The sequence below is a fragment of the Eubalaena glacialis genome, chromosome 2, assembly GCF_028564815.1.
Source record: "Eubalaena glacialis isolate mEubGla1 chromosome 2, mEubGla1.1.hap2.+ XY, whole genome shotgun sequence".
In the NCBI taxonomy this organism is placed as follows: Eukaryota; Metazoa; Chordata; class Mammalia; order Artiodactyla; family Balaenidae; genus Eubalaena; species Eubalaena glacialis.
In genome coordinates, this window is record NC_083717.1 from 756,877 (window position 1) to 784,601 (window position 27,725).

At 40.4% G+C, this 27,725-nt stretch overlaps 1 protein-coding gene across 2 annotated transcripts in view; it reads right to left on the reverse strand.

Annotated features, from left to right (window-relative positions):
- ODAD2 (outer dynein arm docking complex subunit 2) overlaps nt 1-27,725 on the reverse strand; it is a 180,707-nt gene that overhangs the window by 104,977 nt on the left and 48,005 nt on the right. For both annotated transcript variants that reach the window (XM_061181520.1, XM_061181521.1), the window contains 6 exons: nt 18,197-18,343; nt 17,587-17,796; nt 13,158-13,400; nt 12,717-12,827; nt 10,006-10,160; nt 8,749-8,991 (listed from right to left, as the gene is read on the reverse strand). In XM_061181520.1, the coding sequence (XP_061037503.1) occupies nt 8,749-8,991; nt 10,006-10,160; nt 12,717-12,827; nt 13,158-13,400; nt 17,587-17,796; nt 18,197-18,343 (1,109 nt within the window). The remainder of the gene's footprint in view (nt 1-8,748; nt 8,992-10,005; nt 10,161-12,716; nt 12,828-13,157; nt 13,401-17,586; nt 17,797-18,196; nt 18,344-27,725) is intronic.

Genomic DNA, 27,725 nt, shown 5'->3' on the forward strand with positions numbered 1-27,725 from the left:
TTGGCAAAGGAACTGAACAGACATTTCTCCAAAGAAGACATGCAAATGGCCAACAGGTATATGAAAAAATGCTCAACAGCACAAATCATCAGGGAAATCCAAATCAAAACTACAGTGAGATATTGCCTCACTCCTCATTGGAAAGGCTGTTATTGAAAAGACAAGAGATAAAAAATATTGGCAAGAAGTGGAGAAAAGGAAATCCTTGCACACTGTTGGAATGTAAATTGGTACAGTCATTATGGAAAACAGTATGGAGGTTCCTCAAAAAATTGAAAATATAACTATCATTTGATCTAGCAATCCCATTTTTATGGGTATATATCCAAAGGAAATGAATTCAGTAGCTAGAAAAGATATCTGTGCTCTTATGTTTATTATAGAATTATTTACAATAGCCAAGATATGAAAACAACCTAAGTGTCCATTGACAGATGAACGGATAAAGAAGTTATGGTATATTTATACAATGAAATATTATTCAGCCTTAAAACAGAAAGAAATCCTGCCATTTGTAACATCAGTGAACTTGAAAGACATCATGCTAAATGAAATAAGCCAGACACAGAAAGTCAAATATTGCGTGAAATCACTTACATGTAGAGTCTAAAACAGTTGAACTTAGAGAAACAGTGATTCGAATGGTGAAGGGGCTGGGAGTGGAGGAGATGGGGAGATGCTGGTCAAAGGGTACGAAGTTTCAGTTATAAGATGGATAAGCTTTAGAGACCTAGTGCCCAGCATGGTAACTGTATTAATAATAATGTATTGTATACTTGAAGTTTGCTAACAGAGCAGATTTTAAGTGTTCTTGCCATACACCAAAAAAAAAAGTATCTTTGTGAGATGAGGTTAATTAGCTTGGTTGTTGTAATCATCCCACAAAGTATACTTATATCAGAACACCATGTCATACACCTTAAATATACATAATGTTTAAATTTGTCAATTATAGCTATATAAAGCTGAAAAAGAGAAAGGTACTTTAAACATATAAAAACTTAGGGAATTCTGTACTCATGAGCCCTTTTTGAAGATTCTACTAGGGGATGAGCTCCAAAAATTAAACTATGACTGTAAAACTGCAGCAAAAACTGATAATAAGTATATGTGTATATATGTTTGTTGGTCTAAGATTAAAACAGGGGCAGGGTCAAGGGTAGAATAATAATGTTCAAATGTTACATGTTATGACAAAGTAGAAACAATGCACTTTAAAGTGGAGAGGATAAGGAAGAGGGAAAGAGAAAAATGAAATAAGCCCATTGATTACTATAGAGATGATGGGTGGGAGTTAAAAGATACCAGCAAAAACTGAGAAACTAAATAGCAAATAACTACATAACAGAAAGGAGAAAGCAAGCATTAGAAAAATGTACAGGTACAAAGACACTGACTAGAATGAAACAAAAATGCAAACTTTTCTAAATAACAACAACAAAAAAATTAAAGAGCAAAGATTACAAATCTTACAGAGAAGAGCAAATATAAAAGAATATGAATAATTATAAAATATTATGACATTGTTGAGACCAAACATCAATGAGTGTGAATGGGTTTAGCTCACTTATTAAAAATATTTTTAGCTTGGCATACAAAGCAAGACCCATCTATATACTGTATGAAAGGGCACACCTAAAAGAAAGTGGTTCAACAAAGACTAAAAATAAAAGGTAGACCAAGATACTCCAGGAAAATGGAAAAAATATGAAAGCAGGGGTAAAGATCCTTATATCAAAGTAGAAATATCAAGCCAAAACTCATTAAACATGACAAAGAAGAGCTCTTGAAAAATTAAAATCCACAATTCACAATGATTAGAAACATTTATGCACCAAATAATATAGTGCCTGCCTTTGGGGCTTCCCTGGTGGCGCAGTGGTTGAGAATCTGCCTGCCAATGCAGGGGACACAGGTTCGAGCCCTGGTCTGGGAAGATCCCACATGCCGCGGAGCAACTAGGCCCGTGAGCCACAACTACTGAGCCTGCGCGTCTGGAGCCTGTGCTCCGCAACAAGAGAGGCCGCGATAGTGAGAGGGCCACGCACCGCGATGAAGAGTGGCCCCCGCTCGCCGCAACTAGAGAAAGCCCTCGCACAGAAATGAAGACCCAACACAGCCAAAAAAAGAAAGAAAGAAATTTATAAAAAAAAGATACATATATATATACATCAAACTCTACACTCTATTGAAAGAGGACACATCTTCACCCCAAGCACCTATAGATGCTTTGTAAAAATTCATCTTATATTGAGTCATAAAGAAAGCACCAGTAAGTTCCATAAAAAGTGGAAATAAAACACTGACTAAACTGCAACATAGTAAGAAATATCTAACAAAAACAAAAAATAAAAAGGTTCCTCTTTGTGGAATTAAAAAAAAAATTCTATTAAACAACACCTGCCCTAAAGGGAAAACACAAACTGAAATTAAAGAACTTCTTAAAAATAATGATAATGAAATCACTATGTATCAGAATGTACAAGGGACATTTAAAGAAGTGTCAAAGAAAAACTCATAGGACAAAATATTTTTATTATTAAAAAAAGAGGGAATTCCCGGGCAGTCCAGTGGTTAGGACTCTATGCTTCCACTGCAGGGGGCCCGGGTTCGATCCTTGGTCAGGGAGTTAGGATCCCACAAGCTGCATGGCACAGCCAAAAAAAAGAAAGAAAAAAAAAGAATAAAAATAAATATCTTCTCAGTTCAAAAAAATTAGAAAAATAGTTACAAAATAAACCCAGAAAAGGCAACATGGAATAAATATAAAAGAAATTTATGAGGTAGAGAATAAAAGAACAGTATATCTAATTAATAAAATTTTTTCAGAAAAAAATCAAAATAGAGAAACTATACTAGATAAATTGATCATGGAAAAAACAGGAGAAAGCTCACATACACAAATATAAAATGACAAGTGGAAAACAACCATTGAAATGAGACAAAATTTAAAAATCATAAGACATTGTTTTGCAGATCATTATTTAAATAAATTTGATGATCTAAATGAAATTGATCATTTTACAAAGAAATGCAGATTGACCCCATTAGAGTAGAATGCATAAATAGATTAGATTTCATAGAAGAACTAGAGAAAACCAGTAAAGAACTAACAGAACACACACACACAGAGTAGGCCCAGATGACTGCACAGAATAATTCTATCAAAACTTTAAAGCCTAGATGGTCCCATTGCTCAATAAATTATTCCAGAGTACTGAAATGAAAGAAAACTTCCTAATTCCTTTCGTGAAGCAGGTATAACATTGATACCTAAATTTGATAAAGATAGTTGTAAAAAAAAAAAAAAAAGAAAGGAAGGAAAAGAAAACTACAGACCAATATAATTCAAGGATATCATTACAAAAATACTAAATAGGATTAGCAAACAGAATCCTACACCACATTAAGAAAATAGTACATCATGACCAAGTGAAACTTGTTCCCAGAATGCAAGGTTGGTCCAGTGTTTGGAAACCCATTAATATTATTCAACATATTGATAGATATAAGGGAAAAATCATAATGGAGTATACAGAGCATAATCTCCATAAATGCTTAAAGAGGGATTTGACAAAATTCAATACCTATTTCTGATTTTGAAAACACTCTTTAAAAATAGAAATTGAGAGATTTTTAAAAATATGATAAAATATATATACTTTAGTCCTCAAGACATTATTTTACATAATAGAACACCACTAGAGGCATTTCTACTAAAATCAGGAACAAGGCAAAGAAGCTATCTCCATTACTATTCAACACTGCAGTAGGGAATTAGCTAATGAAATTAGAAAAGAGAAATCAATCTAAAGAATAAGAATTTATAAAGAAGAAATAAAACTTTCTTGGGAATATCCTGGAGCAGAGTTCAGCAATTTTTTTTGTAAAGGGCCAGGTAGTAAGTATGTCTTTGTGGGTTATTTGGTCGCTGTAGCAACTATCAACTCTGCCATTGTAACATAAAAGCCACCAAAGACAATATATAAATGAATGAGTGTGAGTATGTTCCAATAAAACTTTATTTACAAAAACAGGATTTGGCCCATGTGCTGTAGTATGTCAACAATTGCGCTAGAGAATCAACAATAAAGTGAACTCAAACAATAAGAGAATTCCATTAGGTAGCAGCATAGAGAATTAATACACAAAATTCAATAGTGTTCATACAGACAATCAACTGAAGCACAAATGGCAGTGAAAAACCATTTATACCACCAACGAGGAAGATTAAATACTTAGGAATGAACTGAACAAAAATGCATGAAATCCACATACAACAATCTTCAAATTAAAAAAACTAGACTTCAACAAATGAAAAGTTTCTATAATTTCACTATGGTTATGTAGGATGTTAAGGGAAGCTGGGTGAAGGGTATATGGGAACTCTCTGTACCGTGCACTCTATACTTTTGCAACTTTTCTGTAAGTCTTATGCTATTTCAAAATAAAAGTTAAGTTGGTGGGAATGTAAATTGGTGCAGCCACTGTGGAGAACAGGATGGAGGTTCCTTAAAAAACTAAAAATAGAGCTAGCATATGATCCAGCAATCCCAGTCCTGGGTATACACCCAGAGAAAACTCTAATTCGAAAAGATACATGCACCCCTATGTTCAAAGTAGCACTATTTACAATAGCCAGGACATGGAAGCAACCTAAATATCCATCAATGGATGAATAGATAAAGAAGATGTGGTACATGTATACGATGGAATGCTACTCAGCCATAAAAAAGAATGAAATAATGCCATTTGCGGCAACATGGATGGACACAGACATTGTCATACTGAGTGAAGTTAAGTCAGACAGAGAAAGACAAATACCATATGATATTGCTTATATGTGGAATCTAAAAAAAATGAACTTATATTTACAAAACAGAAACAGTCTCACAGACATAGAAAACAAACTTATGGTTACCAAAGGGGAAAGAAGGGGAGGGATAAATTAGGAGTTTGGGATTAACATATACACAATACTATATATAAAATAGATCATCAGCAAGGACCTACTATATAGCACAGGGAACTATACTCAATATTTTGTAATAACCTATATGGGAAAAGAATCTGAAAAAGAATACACATATATGAATCACTTTGCTGTACACCCAAAACTAACACAACATTGTAAATCAACTATACTTCAATTAAAAAATAAAAATTAAAAAAATTTTAAAAGAACGTAAAGATCCTGAGGTGTGGAAAAGAAATTTTAGATATTTAAGTTTTCAGCATCAATACTTTTTAGTTGTTTGAAATTTTATAGTATTTTATGAGAAAGTTACACTCCTCAAAACACAAGCGTTAACTGTTTTTTGCAATGTTGATGTGATTTTTATATACTTGAAGGCCAAATTACCTCCAGATGAATTCTGTACGTATCAAATAGACATTAAAAAGTCAACAAGAAAAGAAAATTCAGCATGAATAAATCTACGTTTTCATGAACCTACTACGTTGGGATACCTGTTGCTCCATGTTAGTTCCTCAGGAAGGGTGTAATTAATAGGAAACTGTTTATACTGAGTCTTTAAAAGCAGTAGTCTGATGTACTGAGAAAAGTCAGTAGAGTTTTATGAAATCATTGTTGTCTTAAAAATCATTTTTGACTCAGTAGCCAAACTGTTATTATTACGATGTTTCTTATTCTTACTGAGAAATAGATACGGGGAGAAAACTGGGCATACTAGCACACAGAGTTAATAAAACTCTGCTCTGGGTATGTGTGTTCATCCTCACATGCAACCTAAGTTTTAGCCATAGCCCCAGACGTATCATTAAAACATAAAACTGCTCATCATTAAAACAAGTTCCTAACCTATGAATTATCTAAGACTTACACAAGGCAAAGTTATTTCTCATTTCCTTACCATTTAACTTAAAGCTTGAAGACTCAATAAATCCTGCAGATCTAGCAATAATAGCCATGTCTGATATATGATGCCAAATGTAATGCTGTTTGGATTCTTACCAACCTCAAAACACTGTTTTCTAAAACTGACTTTGTGTGTTTCTAAAACCATCTGTGGGAAAACCATATTCACAAGTACAAAAGGATTCATCAACCTCCGTGTTACACAAGAAAGAACAGTTTAGTCTTTATCTTATGAGGCTTTGTCATAGAATTTGACACTTTTGATCACTTTCTCTCCTTAAACACTCTCTTCCCTTTGTTTCTTCAGTAACTCACTCTTCTGGCTTCCCTCACAACTCTGGCTGTTCCGTCTGCATTTCTTTATAGGCACCTCTTCTCTGGTCCATTCATTCTCCTTAAAAGATTGGATGCAGTAGGATTCTGTTTTTGTCCTTCTCTTTTCCCTTTCTTTCTCTTGCTCACAATCTCACATATATTCATCACTTAAGTTACCAAATACTCATAATGCTATATGCCCAGCCCACATTCTATCCTAAGCTTTAGACGTGAATGAATATCCAATTGACTAGTTGCCATCACCACAGAGATGTCCCATAAGAACCTCAATGTGTACCCAACGTAACTGAACTCATCATTCATTTAGTGTACAATAAATGTTTGCTGAGTGCCTACCCTGAGCCTGGGACTGGATTAGACAATAAATATATCAAGATGAACAAATTGGCTTTGCTTCTCCCCTGGTGAAGTTCATTCTGCCTTCCCCAGTCTTCCAGCTATATTCCCTATAACAGCAAGTGGTACAATTATCCATCTAGTTACCCAAGTCAGAAAGCTAAATATCACTCATGACTCCCCCCTCTTCTTTACAACTCGTGTTCATCCACTCACCTGGTCTTATCCATTCTCTCCCTTTATTTCTCTTTACTCTGTCATTTTTTTTTGTTCTTTAGTATAACATATTCCACAGGCTTAGTTTAAACCACCTTCACCTCTGGCCGGCAGTGATCTCCTAAACAAGCTTCTCTGTTTCAGGTTATGCTTAAAACCCTTTAAAAACCTTCAATTGACTTTAAAGCAGAATTCAAACTTAGCATGATGCACAAAGGCCTGTATTATAATCGCCTATTGACATGCTTATGCCACACCCTCAAAGCTCCTTGACTGCAGCTGAGAGGACCCCATTTACGGTCCTCTTGTTCTCGATTTATAGCAAGTTAAATAACATGATTAATTTGATATAAGAGAAACACAGGGGACTTCCCTGGTGGCGCAGTGGTTAAGAATCCACCTGCCAATGCAGGGGACATGGGTTCGAGCCCTGGTCCGGGAAGATCCCACATGCCACGGAGCAACTAGGCCCGTGTGCCACAACTACTGAGCCTGTGCTCTAGAGCTCATGAGCCACAACTACTGAGCCCGTGAGCCACAACTACTGAAGCCCGTGTGCCTAGAGCCTGTGTCCCGCAACAAGAGAAGCCACCGCAATGAGAAGCCCACGCACCGCGATGAAGAATAGCCCCTGCTCGCCGCAACTAGAGAAAGCCCGTGCGCAGCAACAAAGACCCAACACAGCCAAAAATTAATTAATTAATTAATTAATTATTTTTAAAAAGAGAGAAACACAGAATGAAGGGATTCATCTATAGATGAGTACAGATACTGGACCCTCTGACTTTTTTTTTGTATTTATGTATTATTGGTTTAAATTGTTATTCATTAAAGCTATTGCTATGTGAATGATACTAGCCAACATTTACCTAGCACTATCATGTATCAAGCATTTTACATATATTAATTCACTCAATCATTACAACAATCCAGTGAGATTGGTACCATGACTGTCCCCATTTTATATATTTGGTAGCCAAGGCACCAAGTAGTTTAATGATTTGCTGAAGGAAACATAGTTGGTAAGTGGTGAGACTGGAATTCCGGGCAATGGTTCCAGAATCTATACTCTTAACCATTATACACTACTGTTCAGAATAAAATGATATTGTGCAAGGTACTAAACAAGAACTCTAATTTTTTTAAAGATGATACATATTCATCATACAAATTGTATAGAAAATATAAAAAAGAAAGTAGAAAATATCCCAAATCCTACCATCCAGAAATAATAATTGTTAACAGCTAATATAAGTTATTCCAGATATCTCTTTATGCCTACAGCTAGATAAAAGGATGTATGGATAGGTAAGAGAGATCGATCAACGGGACTTCCCTGGTGGTCCAGTGGGTAAGACTCCATGCTCCCAATGCAGGGGACCCAGGTTTGATCCCTGGTCGGGAACTAGATCCCTCATGCATGCTGCAACTAAGAAGCCCATGTGCTGCAACTAAAAATCTCACACGCTGCAACAGAGATCCCGTGTGCCACAACTAAGACCCAGCGCAGCCAAAATAAATGGATAAATATTTTTTTAAAAAGAGAGAGATAGATATAGATAAATGGATGGATGGATGGATGGATAGATATATAGATAAAATTATGTTTTAAATACTATCTATTGATTTATTTATTGCAAGATAAAATTTGCACACCTACTCATCCACCCTTCTCTCTTTGTCAGTTGTATTATTATACTATCGTTATCAATATCTATAAAATATAGATGATTCCCCTAATGATAATCCCCCCACTGTTTTGATTGATTACTGGCTATTTTAATCAATACCCTCCAGCTCATCTGAGGGAACAACGTGGCTCTGTAATTCATGATTTGGTCACCCTGTGTTATTTATATGTGGGCACATTTCACTCTTCCGTCACTCGTGCACACCAGTTCTAAGAGATGACACCATTCCGTACTCCCCAGTGTCCCCCTAACTCTCCCAAATAAAAGCTTTCAGCTTTCAGGGCCGCTTACATCATACTCTCGGGCTCCACTGCACACGCACCGACCGCTTTTGTGACATTGACAAGTAGAGCTCGGTTTGTTCCCACGAGGAGGTCCACGAGCGGCCGGATGCCACCATGTTTGCGGACGGTGACTCTGCCCTCAGGCTCTTGGCAACACTCTCCCAACGCACCCACTGCGCTCACAAGCACTTCTTCCGGCTGGTCAGTTAAAAGTCCCACCAAGGCTTCAATGGCTCTGTATTCCCGAAATCTAAGTTCACCACAAGCAAAGGAGGGTGGGAAGGGAGGGAAAGAGGCGAACAGTGTTATTTTCGGTATGAAGTTAGCTGATAATAATGTTAGTGATAATACTGATAGCTAAAATTTACTAAATGCCGACCGTATGCTCATTCCATCTTTACAGCCACCCTGGGACATGGATGCTGTTACAACCCCGTTGTCAAAAGGCTAATCTGAAGCTTGGTAAGCAGTGAAGTCAACATCCACACCCGACCTTCTGTGCCCTTAAGTGCTACACTGTACAGCCCCGAAGACACTACAACTGCTTCCAAATCTGAGCGTCGACAATCCCACTGTCCTAAGGGTTTTCCCTCAGGTTACAGGAATGATTTTACACGAACAAAGCAAAATAAACCTTTTCGTGTGTTAAATAGAACACGTGAATTTCTTGTTAAAGAAAGTCATCACCCTGAAACGGGAAAGAGTTGCCCCAGAACACCCACCATAGAGTGTGTAAACTCTAAAAATATAAAAAAGGATAAATTCAAAGATTATAATCAATCAAATGGTCATAAAGTTTACAAATACTTTAAAATTCAATGAAATTGTATTTGGAAATGACTACACTTGAAGACTAGCCTGGTTAGTTGGCATTTAGCTGACTCATTTATCTTTAGAAAAAGAAAAAGAATAAAACCACTTCCATTTCTAAAGATTCTGTGGGAAATTCATTCCCTCATCTTGATAGGTCTCTGCAGGAAATATCAGGGCTACTTCTCATTTACATGGCTGCCCACATGCAAAACAGTCCATTGGCACAGGGAGCTTATGTCAGCACCCCCTTTCTCCTACTGAGGCACAGAAACCATTGTCGGATGGTGGGATGGGAAGAATCCCTTAATTCTGCCAACTTAGTCCAGAATGTACAGCTTTGGAAACTACAGGAGTAACATTAGAATCAACTCTTTATTAAAATAGCATTAAAATAGAAGAATGTGTTTTGATGGCCATATTTTAATACGGAACATTGAATGCCTTCTCTTACTTGGTCACATTCTCTTTGCTGATGGAACATTTCCATATTGCCCCTGTGACAGCGGCCAACCGTTCCTTATTGTCAGTGTTACTGAGGAGAGAAGCCAGGGGTTTGAGTCCTCCACGCAGCCTAACCAGGTCGCGGGTCTCCTCATCTTCTGCACACTGCACAGAAGCCAAATCAGACGCGGTCAGTGATCCAGGCGCATCAAGCTCTCAGTGACTGCCAAAGAGGCTGCCATTCTAGGAGCTATGAAACTTCTTCTCAGAGAGTATCCTTTTCTGAAGGAGCCTTCAAGTAAAATATAATTCTTGTCTATACTGGCAGCTATCTGACAGTGTCGCTCTTCCTTTACGTGGTTTTGGCAATGTCTAGAGGTTTCTACATACTTGGCAATCCTCCCAAGCCAGTTCTGGGGTAGCCTGGGCTTCTACCAAGACAGACGCAGAGGCTGGTAAGCAACCTAGCATACCACATGCATGGATGGAGGGTTTCTGCAGTGACGTAACCCAGAGCCTTGGGAAAACACAGTAGAGAAGATAAATGAGTGATGGGGATTCAGCCAGATCGTTAATGACCCCCAAAGTCTAAGAAGTGAGGAATTTCCCCAACAGAGTTTCTATGCCCAGAGCAGTGGGTTATATCAACAGCAACGGATATGTTATTCAAAATGTTTATCCACATGCTTGTGTCAACCTTTGAAATAAATACAGGCTGCACAGATATTCCCAACAGATGATCCTTCCCAGTTTATAGAGCCAAAAGATGACAAGTTTAGCATAGGTTTGATATTATTCTAAGTGTACAGTTGTTCTCTAAGGCCATGAACTGCGTATCATGCATCACCCATGAGGGCCCCTACAAGAAATTCTCATCACAATGCATCACGCAGCACCTGCCATGTTTACCTTCTATTAGTGACTTTCAGTTCTGGCTCAACTGCAACTTAAAAAAATTAATCACTATTTCTAACTGACCCTTAAAATATACTCATATGAGGCATATATACAAGTCAAAGGGAACTCTTGTACAGTGTTGGTGGGAATGTAAATTGGTGCAGCCACTGTGGAAAATGGTACAGAGGTTTCTCAATAAACTAAAAAGAGAACTATCATATGACCCAGCATTTCCACTCCTGGGCATATATCCAAAAAAAATAAAAATACTAATTCAAAAAGATACATGCACCCCAATGTTCACAGCAGCACTATTTATAATTGCCAAGAAATGGAAACAACCTAAGTGTCCATCAATAGATGAATAGATGTAGAAGAAGTGGCACATGTATATATAATACATAATGGAATACTACTCAGCCATAAGAAAGGACACAATTCTGCCATCTGCAGCACATGGATGGACTTGGAGGGCATTGTACTGAGTGAAATAAGTCAGAGAAAGATAAATACTGTATGCTATTGCTTACATGTGGAATCTAAAAACTACAGCAAACTAGTGAATATAACATAAAAGAAGCAGACTCACAGATACAGAGAACAAACTAGTGGTTACAGTGGGGAGAGAGGGGAGGGGCACCATGGGGTGGGGGAGTGGGAGGTACAGACTACTGGGTGTGAGGCAGGCTCGGGGATGTATGTACAACGTGGGGAAGACAGCCAATATTTTGTAATAACTGTAAATGGAAAAGTAACCGTTAAAATTATATAAAAATTAAAAATAAAAAAGACTATTACGTATCCCTGTTATGAGTGAGCTGTGTCCCTCAAAACTCAGACGCTGAGGTCCTCACCCCTGTGCGTCAGAATGTGACAGAGGTAATTACGGTTAAATGAGATCGCTGCGGTGGGCTCGAATCCAGAACGCCTGGTGTCCTTCTAAGAAGAGGGTATTAGGGCACAGTGGAAGGACCATGTGAAGACAGAGGGAGAATGACAGGGGAACATGAAGACATCCATCTACAAGCCAAGGAGAGATTCCTCAGAAGGAACCAACCCTGCTGACACCTGAGCTCAGACTTCCAGCTCCCAGAACTGTGAAGAAACAGAGAGCTATCGTTTAGGCCACCCAGTGTTAGGGCCGCCCCAGAGAACTCATGCGACCCTCTGCTGACTGACCCGAACCCCTCTCCGACTCCATCTTTCTGGCACATTCTCTCACTTGGCACATTTTGAGATGCATTCTTCTAGGAGATCTACTCTAACTAGGCAGAAACTGTTGCTGCCAGTAGCCAGCCAAGTATGAATTTGTCAAAGCCATCTTTTCTTCCCCTTTACCGTTCTAATCTATTTTTTTTTTGTATACTGTGAAACTTGTAACCCACAGAAAGTTAATGAAGATGAAAATAAGCAAATTAGTAAAAAGATAAAACAGGAATAAGCACACGACACACACACTCATGCATCTATCTTGTCTTGGTGGGAGGTATATTTCCCGAGACCACTGTGTTTGAACAGGATATATGAAAGGCGATATAGAGGCACCACGTACATATCTGGCTATTTTACACCAAAGTACATCATTTTAGCAGACAGAGACATGTTAAGTGTCTTACAGAATCGTAAGTAATCAGACATGCTGGAGCAGATTTCTCTCTGACATTTAAAGGCATCTGCCATTACCACAGGACAGTGGTTCTCAGACCTATGGGTGCACGAAAATCCCTAGGGGTTCTCGTTAAAAACGGATTCCTAAGTCCCATCCCCAGAGGATGGGACCTCATGAAACAGCACCTTAAACGGCACGCAGAAGAGCCCCCGTACCTGGCAGATGGCCATGGCGCAATGCTCCTGCAGCTGCTTGTTTTCACTATTTAGGTTCTTTACCAGATTTTCAATTATCCTTTCAGCTTTGATTGCGGCTCGGTAGTTTTCCTAGGAAAGTAAACTTTAGTAGTTATATATTGCATAAATATGCATAAATATAAGTGTCTATTCACATTTATTAATAACTACACTGAACAAACTTTCTTAGTAAATAAACACCATAGTCCAAGTTTAACACACCGTTATAACAATAAGAGAATTTCATCAACATTTTCAAAAATATATCATCCAGGTATCAATGTAATTAATTTTCCATTAGTTTGATCTTCTCTTTCAAATAGAAGGGTGACTTCTTAAAAAAAATTCCTTAGAAGTTATGTTTCCGCTAAAGAAAGTCGAGGTGAATGAGAGCCAGGGAAGCAGAGCTGGCCTGCATACCTCTGAGGCACATTCCTGCAATGTCCCCACTACCGGGATTAGCATGTTTTCATGAGACGTCTTCAGTAACCGAGCCAACAAAGGGATGCCCCCAGCTCGCCGAATGGCTTCCTTATTCGCGTAGCTCTTGCTGCAGCTCCACAGCGCCAGCGCCCCGCAGCGGGCCACCTCCCCATCGCAGGCCTCGTACAGGCCCGGCTGGGCAGGTTCTGTGGAGTGCTGCCTGCAGTCAAGCAGAGCGACCTAGAGAACAGATCAATACAACATAAGCGGGAATCTTCGAGATAAGACTTAACCCGGTCCGCAATCGCTGCAGGGTTGATACCAAGCTCACCTCCCTCACAAGTACGAATCCTTGAAGAAATTAACTTTCGTACCACACAGCAGTCAAAGAAACAAACAGAACCTTCAAAACACCTTCGTCCAGATTTGGCAGCTTTTACATTTCCTTCCCACAAGGAATTTAATCCCCCCGAGAGAGTATTTTCTTAATACAGCTCTAACATTGACATTAGTAAGATTTGTAAAGCTCACCCTCATCCCTGGTATCTCAGAAAAGTAGGCTCCCTAAAGCCAGGAGAACTTTCCAGTGAGAGCTGAATGGCCTGAACGTTCTTAAAACCATGAGGCCTCTTTGGAGGACGTGGCCCTCCCCCTGCACTCCCGAAACCAACTAAACCAAACGCACAGCAGCCAGGATCCTTTCTCTTCTCTGCAGTAACCAAAGTCACTGAAGCCCCTGAGGGAGAGGCAATTTACAAGCATCCAGCAGGGTGGCCGGGGAGGAAGTGAAGCCAGCCTTCCCAGAGCTGTCTTAATCCCACGCATAACCGGAGACCAGATCCCATAGATACTGCCCACTTAACCAAGGCCACCGTTTAGAAGGCAGGAGCCCGGACGGAGTCACTGATTCCTAACTCCAACCTCCTGCAGAGAGGACACGGATTTGCAGCAGGAGGACACTCATGGTCTAGTTAGTTGTGGCCCAAGGACGGGGTGAGGACGATTTACACGGCTTCCAGGTCACCACCGGGCCCAGGACAGCAAGACAATGGGCTTGAACACAGGGAAGACAGTCTGAAAGTACCTGCCTGTGTACTAGTTACTCCCTCATTATCTGTACAAAGTCCAAACTCCGTAGCTCTTGGACAAGACTGTGTGTGATGCCCACAGTCCTCAACCTTCGTCTCTCACGACTCAGCCCACCGCACCCAAGGTCTGGCCACGTTACACCACTTAGTTTCCAAACTTTCAGTGTTGTTTCCCAGCTCTGGGCCTTTACCAACATGGCTTCATCTTCTTTAAATGCTTTTGCCTGATGTGTCTGCCTCATAGATACCTACTCACCTTTCAAGACTCAGGAAAGGTGACATCTCCTCTCTCCAGCCTCTCTTTTTAAAAAAAAAAAATTATTTAAAAAAATTTTCTCTCTATCCTAGTTAATTAACTAATTCATTTAAATTTTTAAATTTTTCATTGAAGTATAGTTGATTTAAAATATTATATTAGTGTCAGTTGTACAACATTCAATAATTCTATAGATTATACTCCGTTTAAAGTTATTGTAAAATAAGAGCTATATTTCCCTGTGCCATACAATATATCCTTGTTGCTTATTTATTTCATACATAGTAGTTTGTACCTTTTAATCCTCTGTATTGTCCCTACCCCCTGCACTCTCCCCAGTGGTAACCACCAGTCTGTTCTCTGTATCTGTGTGTTTGTGTTTTGTTATATTCATTTGTTTCTTGACCCTCCTTCTCCAAGTAGAGCTGACTGATCACCCCCCTTAGTTCCTCCACTATTCCCAGTACTGACTTCCTCGAAATACCTCATATACTCACCATTATGCTTATATTTATGCCCATATCCCCACTGCCCTCACATCCCCACGACCATGAGGCTGTGACATCACTGTGGTCGGGGACATACGTTTATTTACATCTATATTTACACTTGTATTCCCACCACCTTGTTCTGTGGATCTACACCTCCAGAGGCATTCGAAATGGTTTTCAGTGAAAGGACCGAGTACACTGTACATACAGAGGAGCACGTAAACTGGCCTCGGGACTGACGGCCCTGGACGTGCAGGGCTCCCTGCCTGGGTGCACTCTCCCTGCTTGCTCAGGCCTCACACCTTCTGCCCAGTCTTATCGAGCTGCCCCTCCAGAGCCTGAACGCCATCTAGGTGCCCAGACCCCACTGTGGCCAGTGCCCTCCTGCCTGCTCTGATCTTGCCCTCGGTTTCCTTGCTCTGGGGCCATAATCAGCCCACGGCTTCATCTCTGTACTGTGTGATGTCCCTCATTTCCAGTCTTCGCTGGGGACTCTTGCCTGCGTGTCACATACTGCCCTCCCCCACACGTACCCAACCAAAAGTGGATCCCCAGTCCTGGTTGAGAAGTCAGATGTGTTCCCAACCCAACAATTTCAAGTTTATCCATTAATGGTCTTTCCTGTTCCTAATTTTGCTATTATTTAAAATTAAATTAAAATGTATGTCATTAACTTGATTAGGTGACTGTAACTGTCCAAACTCCAGGCCCCTAAACATGACACGTAAGATGTCCATAAAAACATACGCCAGTGCTCTGTCTTTCATTCTTATGGGAGTAGTTTCAGTGGACAGCCACGTCAGCCTACCATACGATTTCATTATTTAGGCAGGACAATGATAATCCCAGTAATAACTACCTTTTCCCCCAACGTTTTATTTTGAAAATGTTCAAACACACACAAAGGCTGAAAGAATACAGCAACATCCACATACCCACCACCTGGGTTCTCTAATTAACATTCTTCCACGTCTGTTTTATCACATAGCTAACTATCTATTCATCCATCTATCCAGCCATAAGTCCACCTTGTTTTTGAGGCAAATGATTATAAGGTATAGTGCTCTACAGATTACAAGTGGATAAAGTGAACACACAGAATCTCTTTCAGTAAATTTCTGAACATGTTTCACTGTGTACTTATTCACATTAAATCCATATTAATTCGATAGATAGTTATTAACTGTTTATATGTGTGAGGTCCTGGGCGAGGTGCTGAGGGTGACACTAAGATGAATAAGACACGTCTCTCATCTTCAGGAACTTAAAGTAGGGAAGTGGTGACAATCCAGCGTGATAAAAGCCGTGGTAGCGACTCAAGATCCAGTGAGGATACAAATGCACTTCCATACTGCACTTCATAAAGATCCCTCCTGCTGTGGCAGGGGCACTGAGCCTACTTTTTTCTGTCAGCGATAGTTATTGAAATAATCATTTTTTCTGAATATAAAAGTAATACACAACAAACTGGCAAACGTAGAAAAGTAGGAAGGAAATTTGGTAGTCATTTCAGAGAAAACCCCTGATGAACAATTTTGTGTATTTATTTCAAGTGATTTTTCTATACTTGTTAGCTCTGGGCTTTAAAAGTTGGGATCATGGGTGTCATCAGTTTTTAATCCTGTTATGATTTTATATAATATTAAACATTCCATGTTACTACATAAACTTCCAAAACACAATACTGACAGCTGACAGTGGATGCTTCTTATGGATATGATGCATATTATTTTACTAACCTCATACTGTAAAACATGCTGTTTTCAGTTGTCACTCCTCTAAGGAGCAATGAGATGAGTAAGTGCCTGCAGCTCTGACTGGCTGCCTCCGTGGAGGACACCTCCTCATAGTGAGGTCACCACAGCAGAGGACATGGGCTACCAGATGGTGTTCCACTGCAGAGGGTCTCACCACCCTCTCTCTCTTTTTTTTTTTTTTTTAATTAATTAATTAATTTATTTATTCATGGCTGTGTTGGGTCTTCGTTTCTGTGCGAGGGCTTTCTCTAGTTGCGGCAAGCGGGGGCCACTCTTCATCGCGGTGCGCGGGCCTCTCACTATCGCGGCCTCTCTTGTTGCGGAGCACAGGCTCCAGACGCGCAGGCTCAGTAGTTGTGGCTCATGGGCCCAGTTGCTCCGTGGCATGTGGGATCTTCCCAGACCAGGGCTCGAACCCGTGTCCCCTGCATTGGCAGGCAGATTCTCAACCACTGCGCCACCAGGGAAGCCCTCTCTTTTTTTTTTTTAACTTTTTATTTTATACTGGAGTACAGTCGATTAACCATGTTGTGATAGTTTCGGACTGAGTGAAGTAAGTCGCCACCCTCTTACTGACGCTGCCCACACACACGAATGTATCCCTACCTATGGGATACGTAAAAATTACTTCCATTTGTTTAAATTTGTATTTCTTTGAAAAATGAGGTTGAACATGTTTTTTGGCTACTTGCCAATGTAAATACACAAAAATAATTTTCAAGGACACGTTACACAGAAAGAAGATTCCCACAGCACGCCCAGTGGTTATTTGATGTCCGGGAGGAGCCGGGAAGGACAGTGGGGTGCCCGCCGCCATGAGTGGCACTTACTCACCAGTTTGGTGATGCCCCCGTGGCGTCTCACCGCCCGCCAGGCTCTCCTAAACTTGGCGACGTTCGCAATTGTCTCAGCTGCCAAACATTTCAGGCTCTTATGTGGAGAGTCAAGAATATTAACCATGACCGGCAAGCCCCCAAGGTCAACAATATTACGTCTGATTTGAGGATTATGACTGATTTCCTTCAGGATTTTTAACGAACCAATCTAAACGAGAAGAAAAAGTTATAGATGAATGGGTGCTTAATGCATAACCAGTGCTATATTTTTTAAAAATTCCAAGCCTACCTAAAATCCTTCCCCAATTAAGTTTTTTAAGGGAACAGTTTCTATTCCCAGGTGTTATACATATCCCCCCGCATTTTCCTTCAATTAAGTAAACAAACGTTCATCATTTAAGAAGCACATGCTAATGGAAAAGAGCCAAAAGAGAAGGAAGAAAAGCAGAGAGTTGACAAGAGCAGCTAATAGCTAATAGCAGAAGCGGGATGTCAGTAATAATAAAGACAAGAAACAAGCGGCAGGAAGGGCAGACGCCCAGCACTACGAAGAGAAGCAGGTGAAGGCGTGAACGAGGGTCCTCATCCACTGTGATCCAGCCACTCACCTTACATTTGACTTCATCTGTCTCAAGTAAATTTATTAAAACTTCAAGGCCTCCAACATCCCTGATCGCCAACTGGCAGGTCTCTTGCGCTAAGTTGAAGTCCTTCATTGAACACAATGCAATCACCGTAGCCGTCTGATTTCCTCCCTGCAAAGACGCAAGGCCACAGGAAGGTTAAATAAGCTCACACTCCCATAGAAATTTGCTGAAGGGTGATGAATCCATGAACCGGGAAGTGTGTGTCCCCATACACAGCATGTTCAACTCTTTTAAATTCTCTGAGTGGATTATAATTTGTCAAATGAATCATGCAGAGCTGAAGCACAAGAAAGCAGTGCAGGGCGTCACAAAATATTGCTCCAGTCGAGAGTCACCATGTAAAGGTGGTCTGGCTGCTTTAAACAGCTGCGGCATTAGGTGTTATTAGGATATTAAATAGAGCCAGGGGGCGAGCCTTGAGAGATGGTCTGAGGAATGTGAGTTCTATGTGGAGGTAACAGGCAGTCCCTGAACTGTGTACTCTGCAATGCAAACCGTGTCTGAAAATTATTCTTACACATGTACACAGAACAGTCTGGGACAGAGGAAACCTGGGGAAAGCAAAGCCACGTGGGAACCAGCACAGCCGTCCACACTGGGACCGAGAGTAAGTGGAGTGAGGCCGTGGGGCTGAGAAAGAGAAGGTAGTTCCATCAAACCCGGGGACCGACCGATGGGTGGACTGAAGGAGAAGAAAGACAGTTTCACTGTCGTGAACGAAACACTGGCCCACCAACATGCAAATCAGCGTCTGTTTAGCTAATCACCACAAGTGAAGAGTAGTGGGGAAGTGCTTTTTAAAAAAATCCAAGAGATTCAAAAATTTTTAACGATTGATCGGTGAATCAGGCCTGCCAGGAAATTAAATCAGAATTCACTGCAGGAATTCTTAAGCAATGTCCACTGATCATTAACGCTTTGAAAATCTTTGAAGACCACAGCGTAGTACATATTACTTCTACTGCTATTGAAAGTGGTTGGTAAATAAGAGTCCCCAAAATAGTTCATAAGACACAAAAGCAACATTTCTAATGGAGCCAAGAATAAACTGTTTTTGTAAAAGGTGTTCATAAACGACAGCCCTGGATTTCTACCTCAAAACATAGTAGCAATGGCCTCAAATAAATCTTTTTTGAGGGAAGACACCTTCAAATTATATTTATTATCATTTGCAAAACATTACTTTATATTGCTATATATTACATACTTGTGTACGTAGATAGACTTAGCACAAAAAATGGAAATTATCTTCAAGCTACCCACCCCCTCCTTCATATCACACAAATGCACACATGCCAATCCTTTTGTGAATTCAACACAATATGTTTCTTTTAACATAAGAAACTAAAGTGGGATCAGTAGAGGGTGAGCATCAGAAAGTGAAGAAGGAAACGCTTAGGCTCAGACTTCCTACTAACTCCTTTCCAGAACATTCCTTCCACTTCTCTAAAAATGCAATGAGCGCCATTTCTGCTTTCATTCTAACTTTCCCTCTGCGTACTCTAGGCCGTCCTCCATATTCAAGATTAAGTTTAGAATGACAAGAGCCTTAATTTTGTTACTTACATTTAAAATAATGAGTTTTGTTCTTATAGCTTTTAGCATCCTTTTCTCGATATCAAGAGAAATTTCAACACCACCAATTTCCCCACAGTGGGTTTTAAAACATAACGCAATACACCCTCTGTCACTGCTGTCAGACACAGGATCCCACACGCCAGCACCTCTTAGAAAAAGGTAGATATTTTGTATACCATAAGGAAGAATCTAAGTGCTAACCATAATTAATTAAGGAAAATAATACAGAAAAAAGAAAAGCAAAGAAAATAAGGGAAACGAGTCATTAAACAAGGCTCTTTTTTGGAATTTAAATGGAGAAAGGAGGCAGAAGGATCCTCCCGGGGCACCTGCAGGAACAGAGGTGGGCTCCTACGTTAAAGGTTTGAAATGGAAGCCGAGGGCCTCAGGTCGAGAGGGTTCTTGAGACAGTGGCTCCAGACTCAAGCACAAGCAGGAGGCGAGAAGTCGTCCAACGGCACTTCCGCCCCCCAGGCCACTCCCTGAACAGGCATGCTCTGTCCTGACGTTCGCAGTCGCACGTGACGGAGGACCTTCGCGACCCCTGTGCCTGCGTTCTAGCTTCTGTGATGACAGCACTTTTCTACTTACACACTCAGCGCAAGCTTTGCTTCCTGGTTCAAGTGCTTTTCATTTGTCTCTTGTAGACTATTCCCACCTTTTGAGTTTTATTTCATTATTGACACTACAACTGACGACATACATTTTTAAAAGTCACGTAAACTGCAGCTGATGCCCGAAAGGTAAGACCCTGTATTTTGCTGAATTATCTCTAGGCCAATTTTGAAGCCAAATGATGGAAAATTTACATTTATCATTTAGAAGTTAGATCCTTATAGAAAAAGTATTTTTTTCTGTAAATCATCAGCTTTTTCTGAAAATCTGGAAACGTATTCATAGGCTTGAGGGATTTTTTTAGAACAGTTTTTTATGAGGGAAAGTTAGTTTTTCCACATTTCAGGATTTACTTCTACTCTTGTCACTGACCACACTCCCCAAAGGATTATAAATCTTTCAGAATGAATACCAGCGGATGGGAGCCAAAATATTCAATGTACAGAGCCACAAATGTTAGCCAATTGCTATTCTTTAAATACCAGCTATGTCAAAGGATATTCAAATGTCCGTTCTACTTTGACCAGATGCCATAAACATCTTACTGAAGAGAAGAAGTGCAAATATGCAAATATGCTCCTTTTCAATTAAATCTCCCCTGAGAATGTAATTAGTTGCCAATACTTATTTTCACATTTTATCACGCATTTGCATTTGTGAGGTTTTAAGAGCTGGAGAAAAACGCAGTAAAATATTATTTTACTAGCTTCTGAAGGGTTTTGAAGAATGCTTCCAATAAGCTTTTCTACGTCTTGAATTAATGCAATTCTTTTGCTAGCTGTCCTCCATCCCCTGCTGCCTCTCAGACATCTCCAGGCTCTACCGGCCTTTGGATATTTTACCAGCTCAGTTTCCTTTCCACGACCAGGAGGCCGACGCGCGTGGTTGCGATCACGCTTCAAACATGCCGCCATCAGACGAATGTTGCTTTCTCTCGCTCTTCTCAAAATTTCTTCTTAAAAGATGAATAGAGGACATTTTAAAAAATAATGTTTTTCCTGGATTTAAGTAAAATCTTTGAAATAAAGAAGTATTACCCTATCCGGTGTATAGAGTAATCCCCTCCCCTTACTGCTTATAAGGAAGAAATAAACATGACTAAGCTGAGATGAAGCACGGATGCAAGAGTAAAACAGGGAGAAAGCTGCCTGAGATCACTGCTGTATTCTTTCATTCAACAAATTTGCTTCCTATTTACTTAACTATTTGCCGAGTCCGATGCCAGGCCCTAGAGACACCCTGGTAAACAAAAACAGACGTGGTCTTTGCTTTTATGGAGCTCACAGTTCGGCGGAGAAGAACGATTTTAATTTTTTAAAGCCCATCCCAATAAATGGAAATTTTAAGTCCAAGAGGTGCCATAAGGGAGAGGGGCAGAGGGCCAGGGAAACCCACAACGGGGGCTTTAACTGGGCCGGGGCGTCAGGGAAGTTTCGCCGGAGGAGAGAAGCCTGGGCGGAGGTCTGGACACAGAGCGGGAGGAGGCAGCCGGCGCGATGGAAGGCCGCAGTCAAAGGAGCGGGCGCGGCCACGTGGGTGAGGCCAGGAGGAGGCCGGCAGCCGAGGTGAGCTGACAGGCCAGGTGGGCCACACGACCTGCTGGGCCAGAGGCCAGGCTGCGCACTTTCGCCTTTAGTTCACTACCGACAGAAAATATTCAAGGGCTTCCCTGGTGGCGCTGTGGTTGAGAGTCTGCCCGCTAATTCAGGGGACGCGGGTTCAAGCCCTGGTCTGGGAAGATCCCACATGCCGCGGAGCAACTGGGCCCGTGAGCCACAAGTACTGAGTCTGGGCGTCTGGAGCCTGTGCTCCGCAACAAGAGAGGCCACGATAGTGAGAGGCCCGCGCACCGCGATGAAGAGTGGCCCCCGCTTGCCGCAACTAGAGAAAGCCCTCGCACAGAAACGAAGACCCAACATAGCAATCAATCCATCAATCAATCAATAAATAAAATCTTAAAAAAAAAAAAAAAAAGAAAATATTCAAGGGTGGTTGGCCTGGGGGGAAGGAGAGGGCTACCGGGAGCTGACTACATTCCTACAGATCCCGCTGGCTGCAGAGGCCCTGGCTGGAGCCAGCCGGCGTGGACAGGTGAGACCACTCAGATTACTGCAGGAATCCGGAGCAGGGGACAGGGGGCTGGCAGGCCGAGGGGACCCATCATGTGTTCGAGTAACTCGGTTCCGAAAAGGGTGCCGGAAGCTAGGAGACGGCAGTGTGATGGCAAGCACGCTCACAGGGCCGTCCTTCCGGGCGTCCCGTCGGACCCAGCGAGACAGGATGGCAGGCAGAGGTGCGATGGGGGACAGAGTTCGCCTTCCCCTGTTCCCCACTGTCTGCAGTCAGGGGGCAGCGGGTGAGACCCGGTGAGGGGACACAGCCATCACAGCCGTCCAGCTGGCTTTCAGCGTTCTCAGCATTTATTCCTCCAAACATGCCACTCATAGAGCAAGAGCCATGAACCCTGCCAACGGCTGTTCATTAATGATGACAGAGGGGCTGGCGCCCAGCGCAGAGCTTGGCTCGGAGATGCGCTTCATCCCTCAGGAGTAGAAACGGTAGAGTCAGAGCTCCAAGTGAGTGGCATAGAACCACGTAAGTCAAGCTAGTAAAATATATTGCTTTGCCTTCGGTTTACGTGCAAGCCAATTTTAGGCTGATAATTCAGCACTCATAAACCTAGGGCTCAAGAGATGAGACCAGAAGGAAACTCCAAGGAAAAAGAGAAGTTACTGTTCCAGAAGAAAAAAGAAATTAGACTCAGATTGTTGGACTGCAGGCTTGCTAAGAATTTTTTTTTTTTTTTAAATCAGGAATGGGTAAGGAACAATTCAAGGGTTCCCTACACATTCTTTTTAAACCACCATGGAACATTTACAGAAATTGATGATCTACTGGAATGTTACTGCAATGATGAAAAATTTGTAGGAAATACAATAGTCTTTCTAAAAAGATTCAGAAGAATGAACTGAATAATTATGATAATTAATAAAAATATCTCAGTAAAGCGACTGGATACGAGGGTAACTGGATATTCAAAAATGAGTAACTCTCCATACACTAAGAATAACAAATCAAAATATGTAATTTGAAAAAAGTTCCCATCCCAGTATTGGCAAAATAATAATAGTAAAAATATCTATGAGTGAATCTCACAAGAAATGTGTTGTAAATACATGGGGGAAAAGCTATTAGTTTTACTCAAGTATATAAAAGATTAAATAAATGAATGGTCATACCATGTTCCTGAATAGGATAATTCAATGTTATTAAAATTGCAATTTATCCAGAAATAATTTACAAATTCATGTAAGCCAACCAAAATCCCAACAGCATTTTTTAGATTTTTTTTTAAAATTTGATTCTCAAGATGATCTGGAATGGAAAATATGCAAAAAGTAATTTAAAATATTTTAAGAAAACTCTCTGGCCAATCAAATATTAAAATATACCAAAGCTATAGTAATTAAACAGCATGGGAACATCCAAATAAATCAATGTAACAGAGAAAGATCTGGAAACAAGCTCTTACAAGTGAAATGACAATATTTGATAAAAGTAGCATCTCCAATCACTGGAGGAAAGAATGGGGGAGCCAGTCATCTGGCTTTGACATACGACAAGCGGAGAGGAATTATTTGCACATAAAAAACAAAGGATTAATTTGCATCAAGAATCAAAAGACAAACAACCACATAGGAAAATAGGCAAGGTATACAATACAATGGCTACTTGACGTATGAAAAAATTTATGAACCTCACTAGCAATGAGGAATAGGTAAATTCACATAAGATACATTTTCCCCCTATTAAACAAACAAACAAAAAAGACTGCAGATTAGAATTTATAACAGTTAATCTCAATCCTAGGTAACTTTAATACCCTGGGGAGATTTTAAAGACCATCAATGCCCAGACCCCATTCCAAACCAATTCAATTAAAACGTCCATGAATGGTACCTGGGCACCAGGGTCTTTGTTTTGTTTTTAAGAGCCGGGCTGATTTCACTCTGTATCTGAGGTTAAAACCTTTGGTATATTACTGATAGAGTGTAAACTGATGCTTGCTTTCTTTAGAGAGTATCAAAAAAATTTTTACATAAACCAAGCTTGGTTGATCACTTTTCACTATTTCCCTCTGAAATAAAAAAAAAAAAATTAATGCAGTACTTAGACCTTACTGTGCATATATTCTTTTTTTTAACACAGCTCTACTGAGGTAAAATTGATATACAAAAATACTGCACATATTTGATGTATACAATTTGACGAGTGTGAACATAGGCACGTACCTGTGAAACCATGACCACAATCAAGACAATAAACATACCCCGCACCTCCCAAAGTTTCTTTATACCTCCCCCTTTTTTGTCTGTTAATAACACTTATCGTGAGATCTGCCCTGTTAAATTTTTTAAGTGACAAACAGCATTATTAACTATAGGTACTGTGTTGTATGGCAGATCTAGAGCTTATTCATCTTGCATGACTGAACTTTTATACCCATTGAACAACTGCCCATTAGAACTATCAACATTCGAAATGTGCCTACTCTTTGACCCAAGCAGTTCCATTTCAAAAAATCCATCCTACGTAAATAGTGCACATATCCAAAGCATATGTAAAAATATTTGCTGCAGCATTGTTGCAATTACATGATTTGCGGAGACAACCTAAAAACTTATCAATAAGGGAACTGTTAAATAAATTACTGATTTATGTATAATGAAATACTATGGAGCAATTAAAAGGAGTAAGGCTGATATGAAAGATCACCAAGACAGAGCATTAAACACAAAAGGTACAATGTAGAATCACAGTCTGACTTCACTTTATGTATAAAAATCACATATGTGTATGTATACAAACAAACATGTGGAAGGGGGCTTTCACTTTTATTCCTTTGCATGGCTTGAATAATTAAAATGAGCATATGTTAATGCATTATGTTATAATACTTTAATATTTTAAATACAGAAGAGAGTAAAGGATGGACCAGAAGAGGAACACAAGCTTCCGCGACGCTCTGTGTGTCACAGAAATGTCAGGAGGCCACAGCCAGCCAGACCAAGATCTGGATTAGGATCCACAGCCCTTGTCAGCAGGAATCTCAAAGGCCAGCGGACCAAAAAGGGACAAAAGATTTATAGACATATATAAAATGAAACATCATTTATACCAAATCTGGTACCTCTCACTCCTCGACCCTTATACTTAGAAATTCTTCAGTATGCAAACTTCTGTAACAGGACTTGAATATGTGTTTTTAAAACAAAAAGTAAAGCAGCCTAGTGCGTTATATAAATTGGGAACGAGGCAAAGCTTCTTTTCTCTATTTAGCCTCTCAAATAAATTTGGGGGGAAAGCATGCTTCGAGCAATAAAAACTATTTTTGTTGCAAATACATCAGGCAACAAATTCCCTGAAAAGATCTATTACATTTTCAGATCATTACATTAAATTGCCTTAGATATCAACATTCTTTATAGTCAGAAATCTTAATGAGTAGCTAGACAACAGTGAGAAGGCACTAACTATGCTCTACTGGACTAGTTAATAGTATGTGTCCATGAAGAAGTGAATGGAGTTAAAGCTTAAGAGCCCTTCCTAGAGATTTTTCATATTGTCATTTTTCAGTAGTTAAGCTGATGTGGTCGTATAATGCTGGCTAGGGGAGGTATACACTGTTACGATTCGATAGTGTATGTATCATAATCATCTAATTATCTTCGCTTTTTCTCTACTTCTCTTTATTTATGATAGCCAAGAGGCAAAGCGAGTTTAAAGCTCAGAACTGAAAACAAGTTACTGTTGTATTTGTAGAGCATGGATTCCCCTTTGGAGATGAGGCCCTCCATCACTCCCACCATCTCCTCTGTAATAAAAATCAAAGAGGACTAATCCTTTCCTAGTGGGCATTATAAACATACAAGTCACACACATCTGAATAAGTAAAATTCTTATTTAAGAAAATGTAAGTGCAGACTCTACTGAGTAGAAATTTCATTAGAAGATGGAATTTAAATATCTTCTGATTAGTAACAGGTAATTTTATTTCAGTACAAAAGTCCTCCTACTCTTTTTGTCTTAGAGACTATTTTTTAAATTAACTACATCAGTGTAACAACATATGTATTAACTTAAAGATTGTTTCTCAGGAAAGTGGCTCTAATGTTTCTTTTTAACTACTGGAGTTCATCTGGCTGCATAAGCAGTAACCATTGTTTTCCATTTTTGAAAGATTCTTCTTAACAATAATAACCCTGCGCTATCACATTCTTCTCCATCTCTTTAAGTAAACACCTAGGGCACTCTGCTGCTGCCTCCCAAAACTGAACGCTGAATTCCTTTGTGAAGAAGTGCTCCATGTGTAACTAGCCTCTGACTCAAACAGCAGAGAAAATAGGAATGTTCAACAGTGAGGCCTTCAGGCCCCCTGCGCCCTGAATTTCTGGACAGAGGGACAGAATAACCAGGCAACGAGCAATAAGCAGAGGCCCCTGGACGCCTTCCCGGCTCACAGCCACCTTCTGTGTGGCCTGGAGCGAAGTATTGCTCAGCTTTTCCACCAACGAAACAGGGATCACACTACCTGCCACTCCATACCCCAAACCCAAGTAATGGGAAAGCAATTAATTGACTGTAGTTGATTGCAAAGTACATCAAATTCCTCTGATGAAAAACCATATAACTCCCAATTACCACTTAGAAGAACACCTTAACCAATTAAGGTCGTGTGCGTGTGTGCGTGTGTGTGTGTGTGTGTGTGTGTGTGTGTGTGTTTTAATCAGTTCGTGGAAGATCATGAAGGAACCGAGCCCCACAAAAGCAGTCTTTAACAAAGGTTTTCAAGTCTGAAAATGTCTTTGCCAAGACTGCCCCTCCAGAGAGGAAATCCAAAACGTTCCAAGAAGGGAGCCGGGAAAGTCTCTTCAGAAGCCTCCAGGGATTCCTGATGTGACTCTCTTCTAGAGGTCACTCTGAAGTAGAGCCCTGTCACTGCTGGGCTGGGGGCGCCACCAAGCACCTTCGCTTCTCATGGCCTGAGAATTCTGAGTTTGTGGATACGTAACAGAAGAAGAAATAGCAAGATCCCTGGCTCACGTGAAGGGTGAAATCAACACAAGTTTGATCACACAGTATGAATCAGTGAGGCACCACCCCTCCCCAACACATGGTGGACGGGGGGAGAGGATTAATATGTGACGCCCCTGCCACCGTGACCATAAGCTGTCACTCAGCAGTCCACGCCAGCCGCTCTCCACTGACTGACCTGGGTTCAGAGAACATCATCACC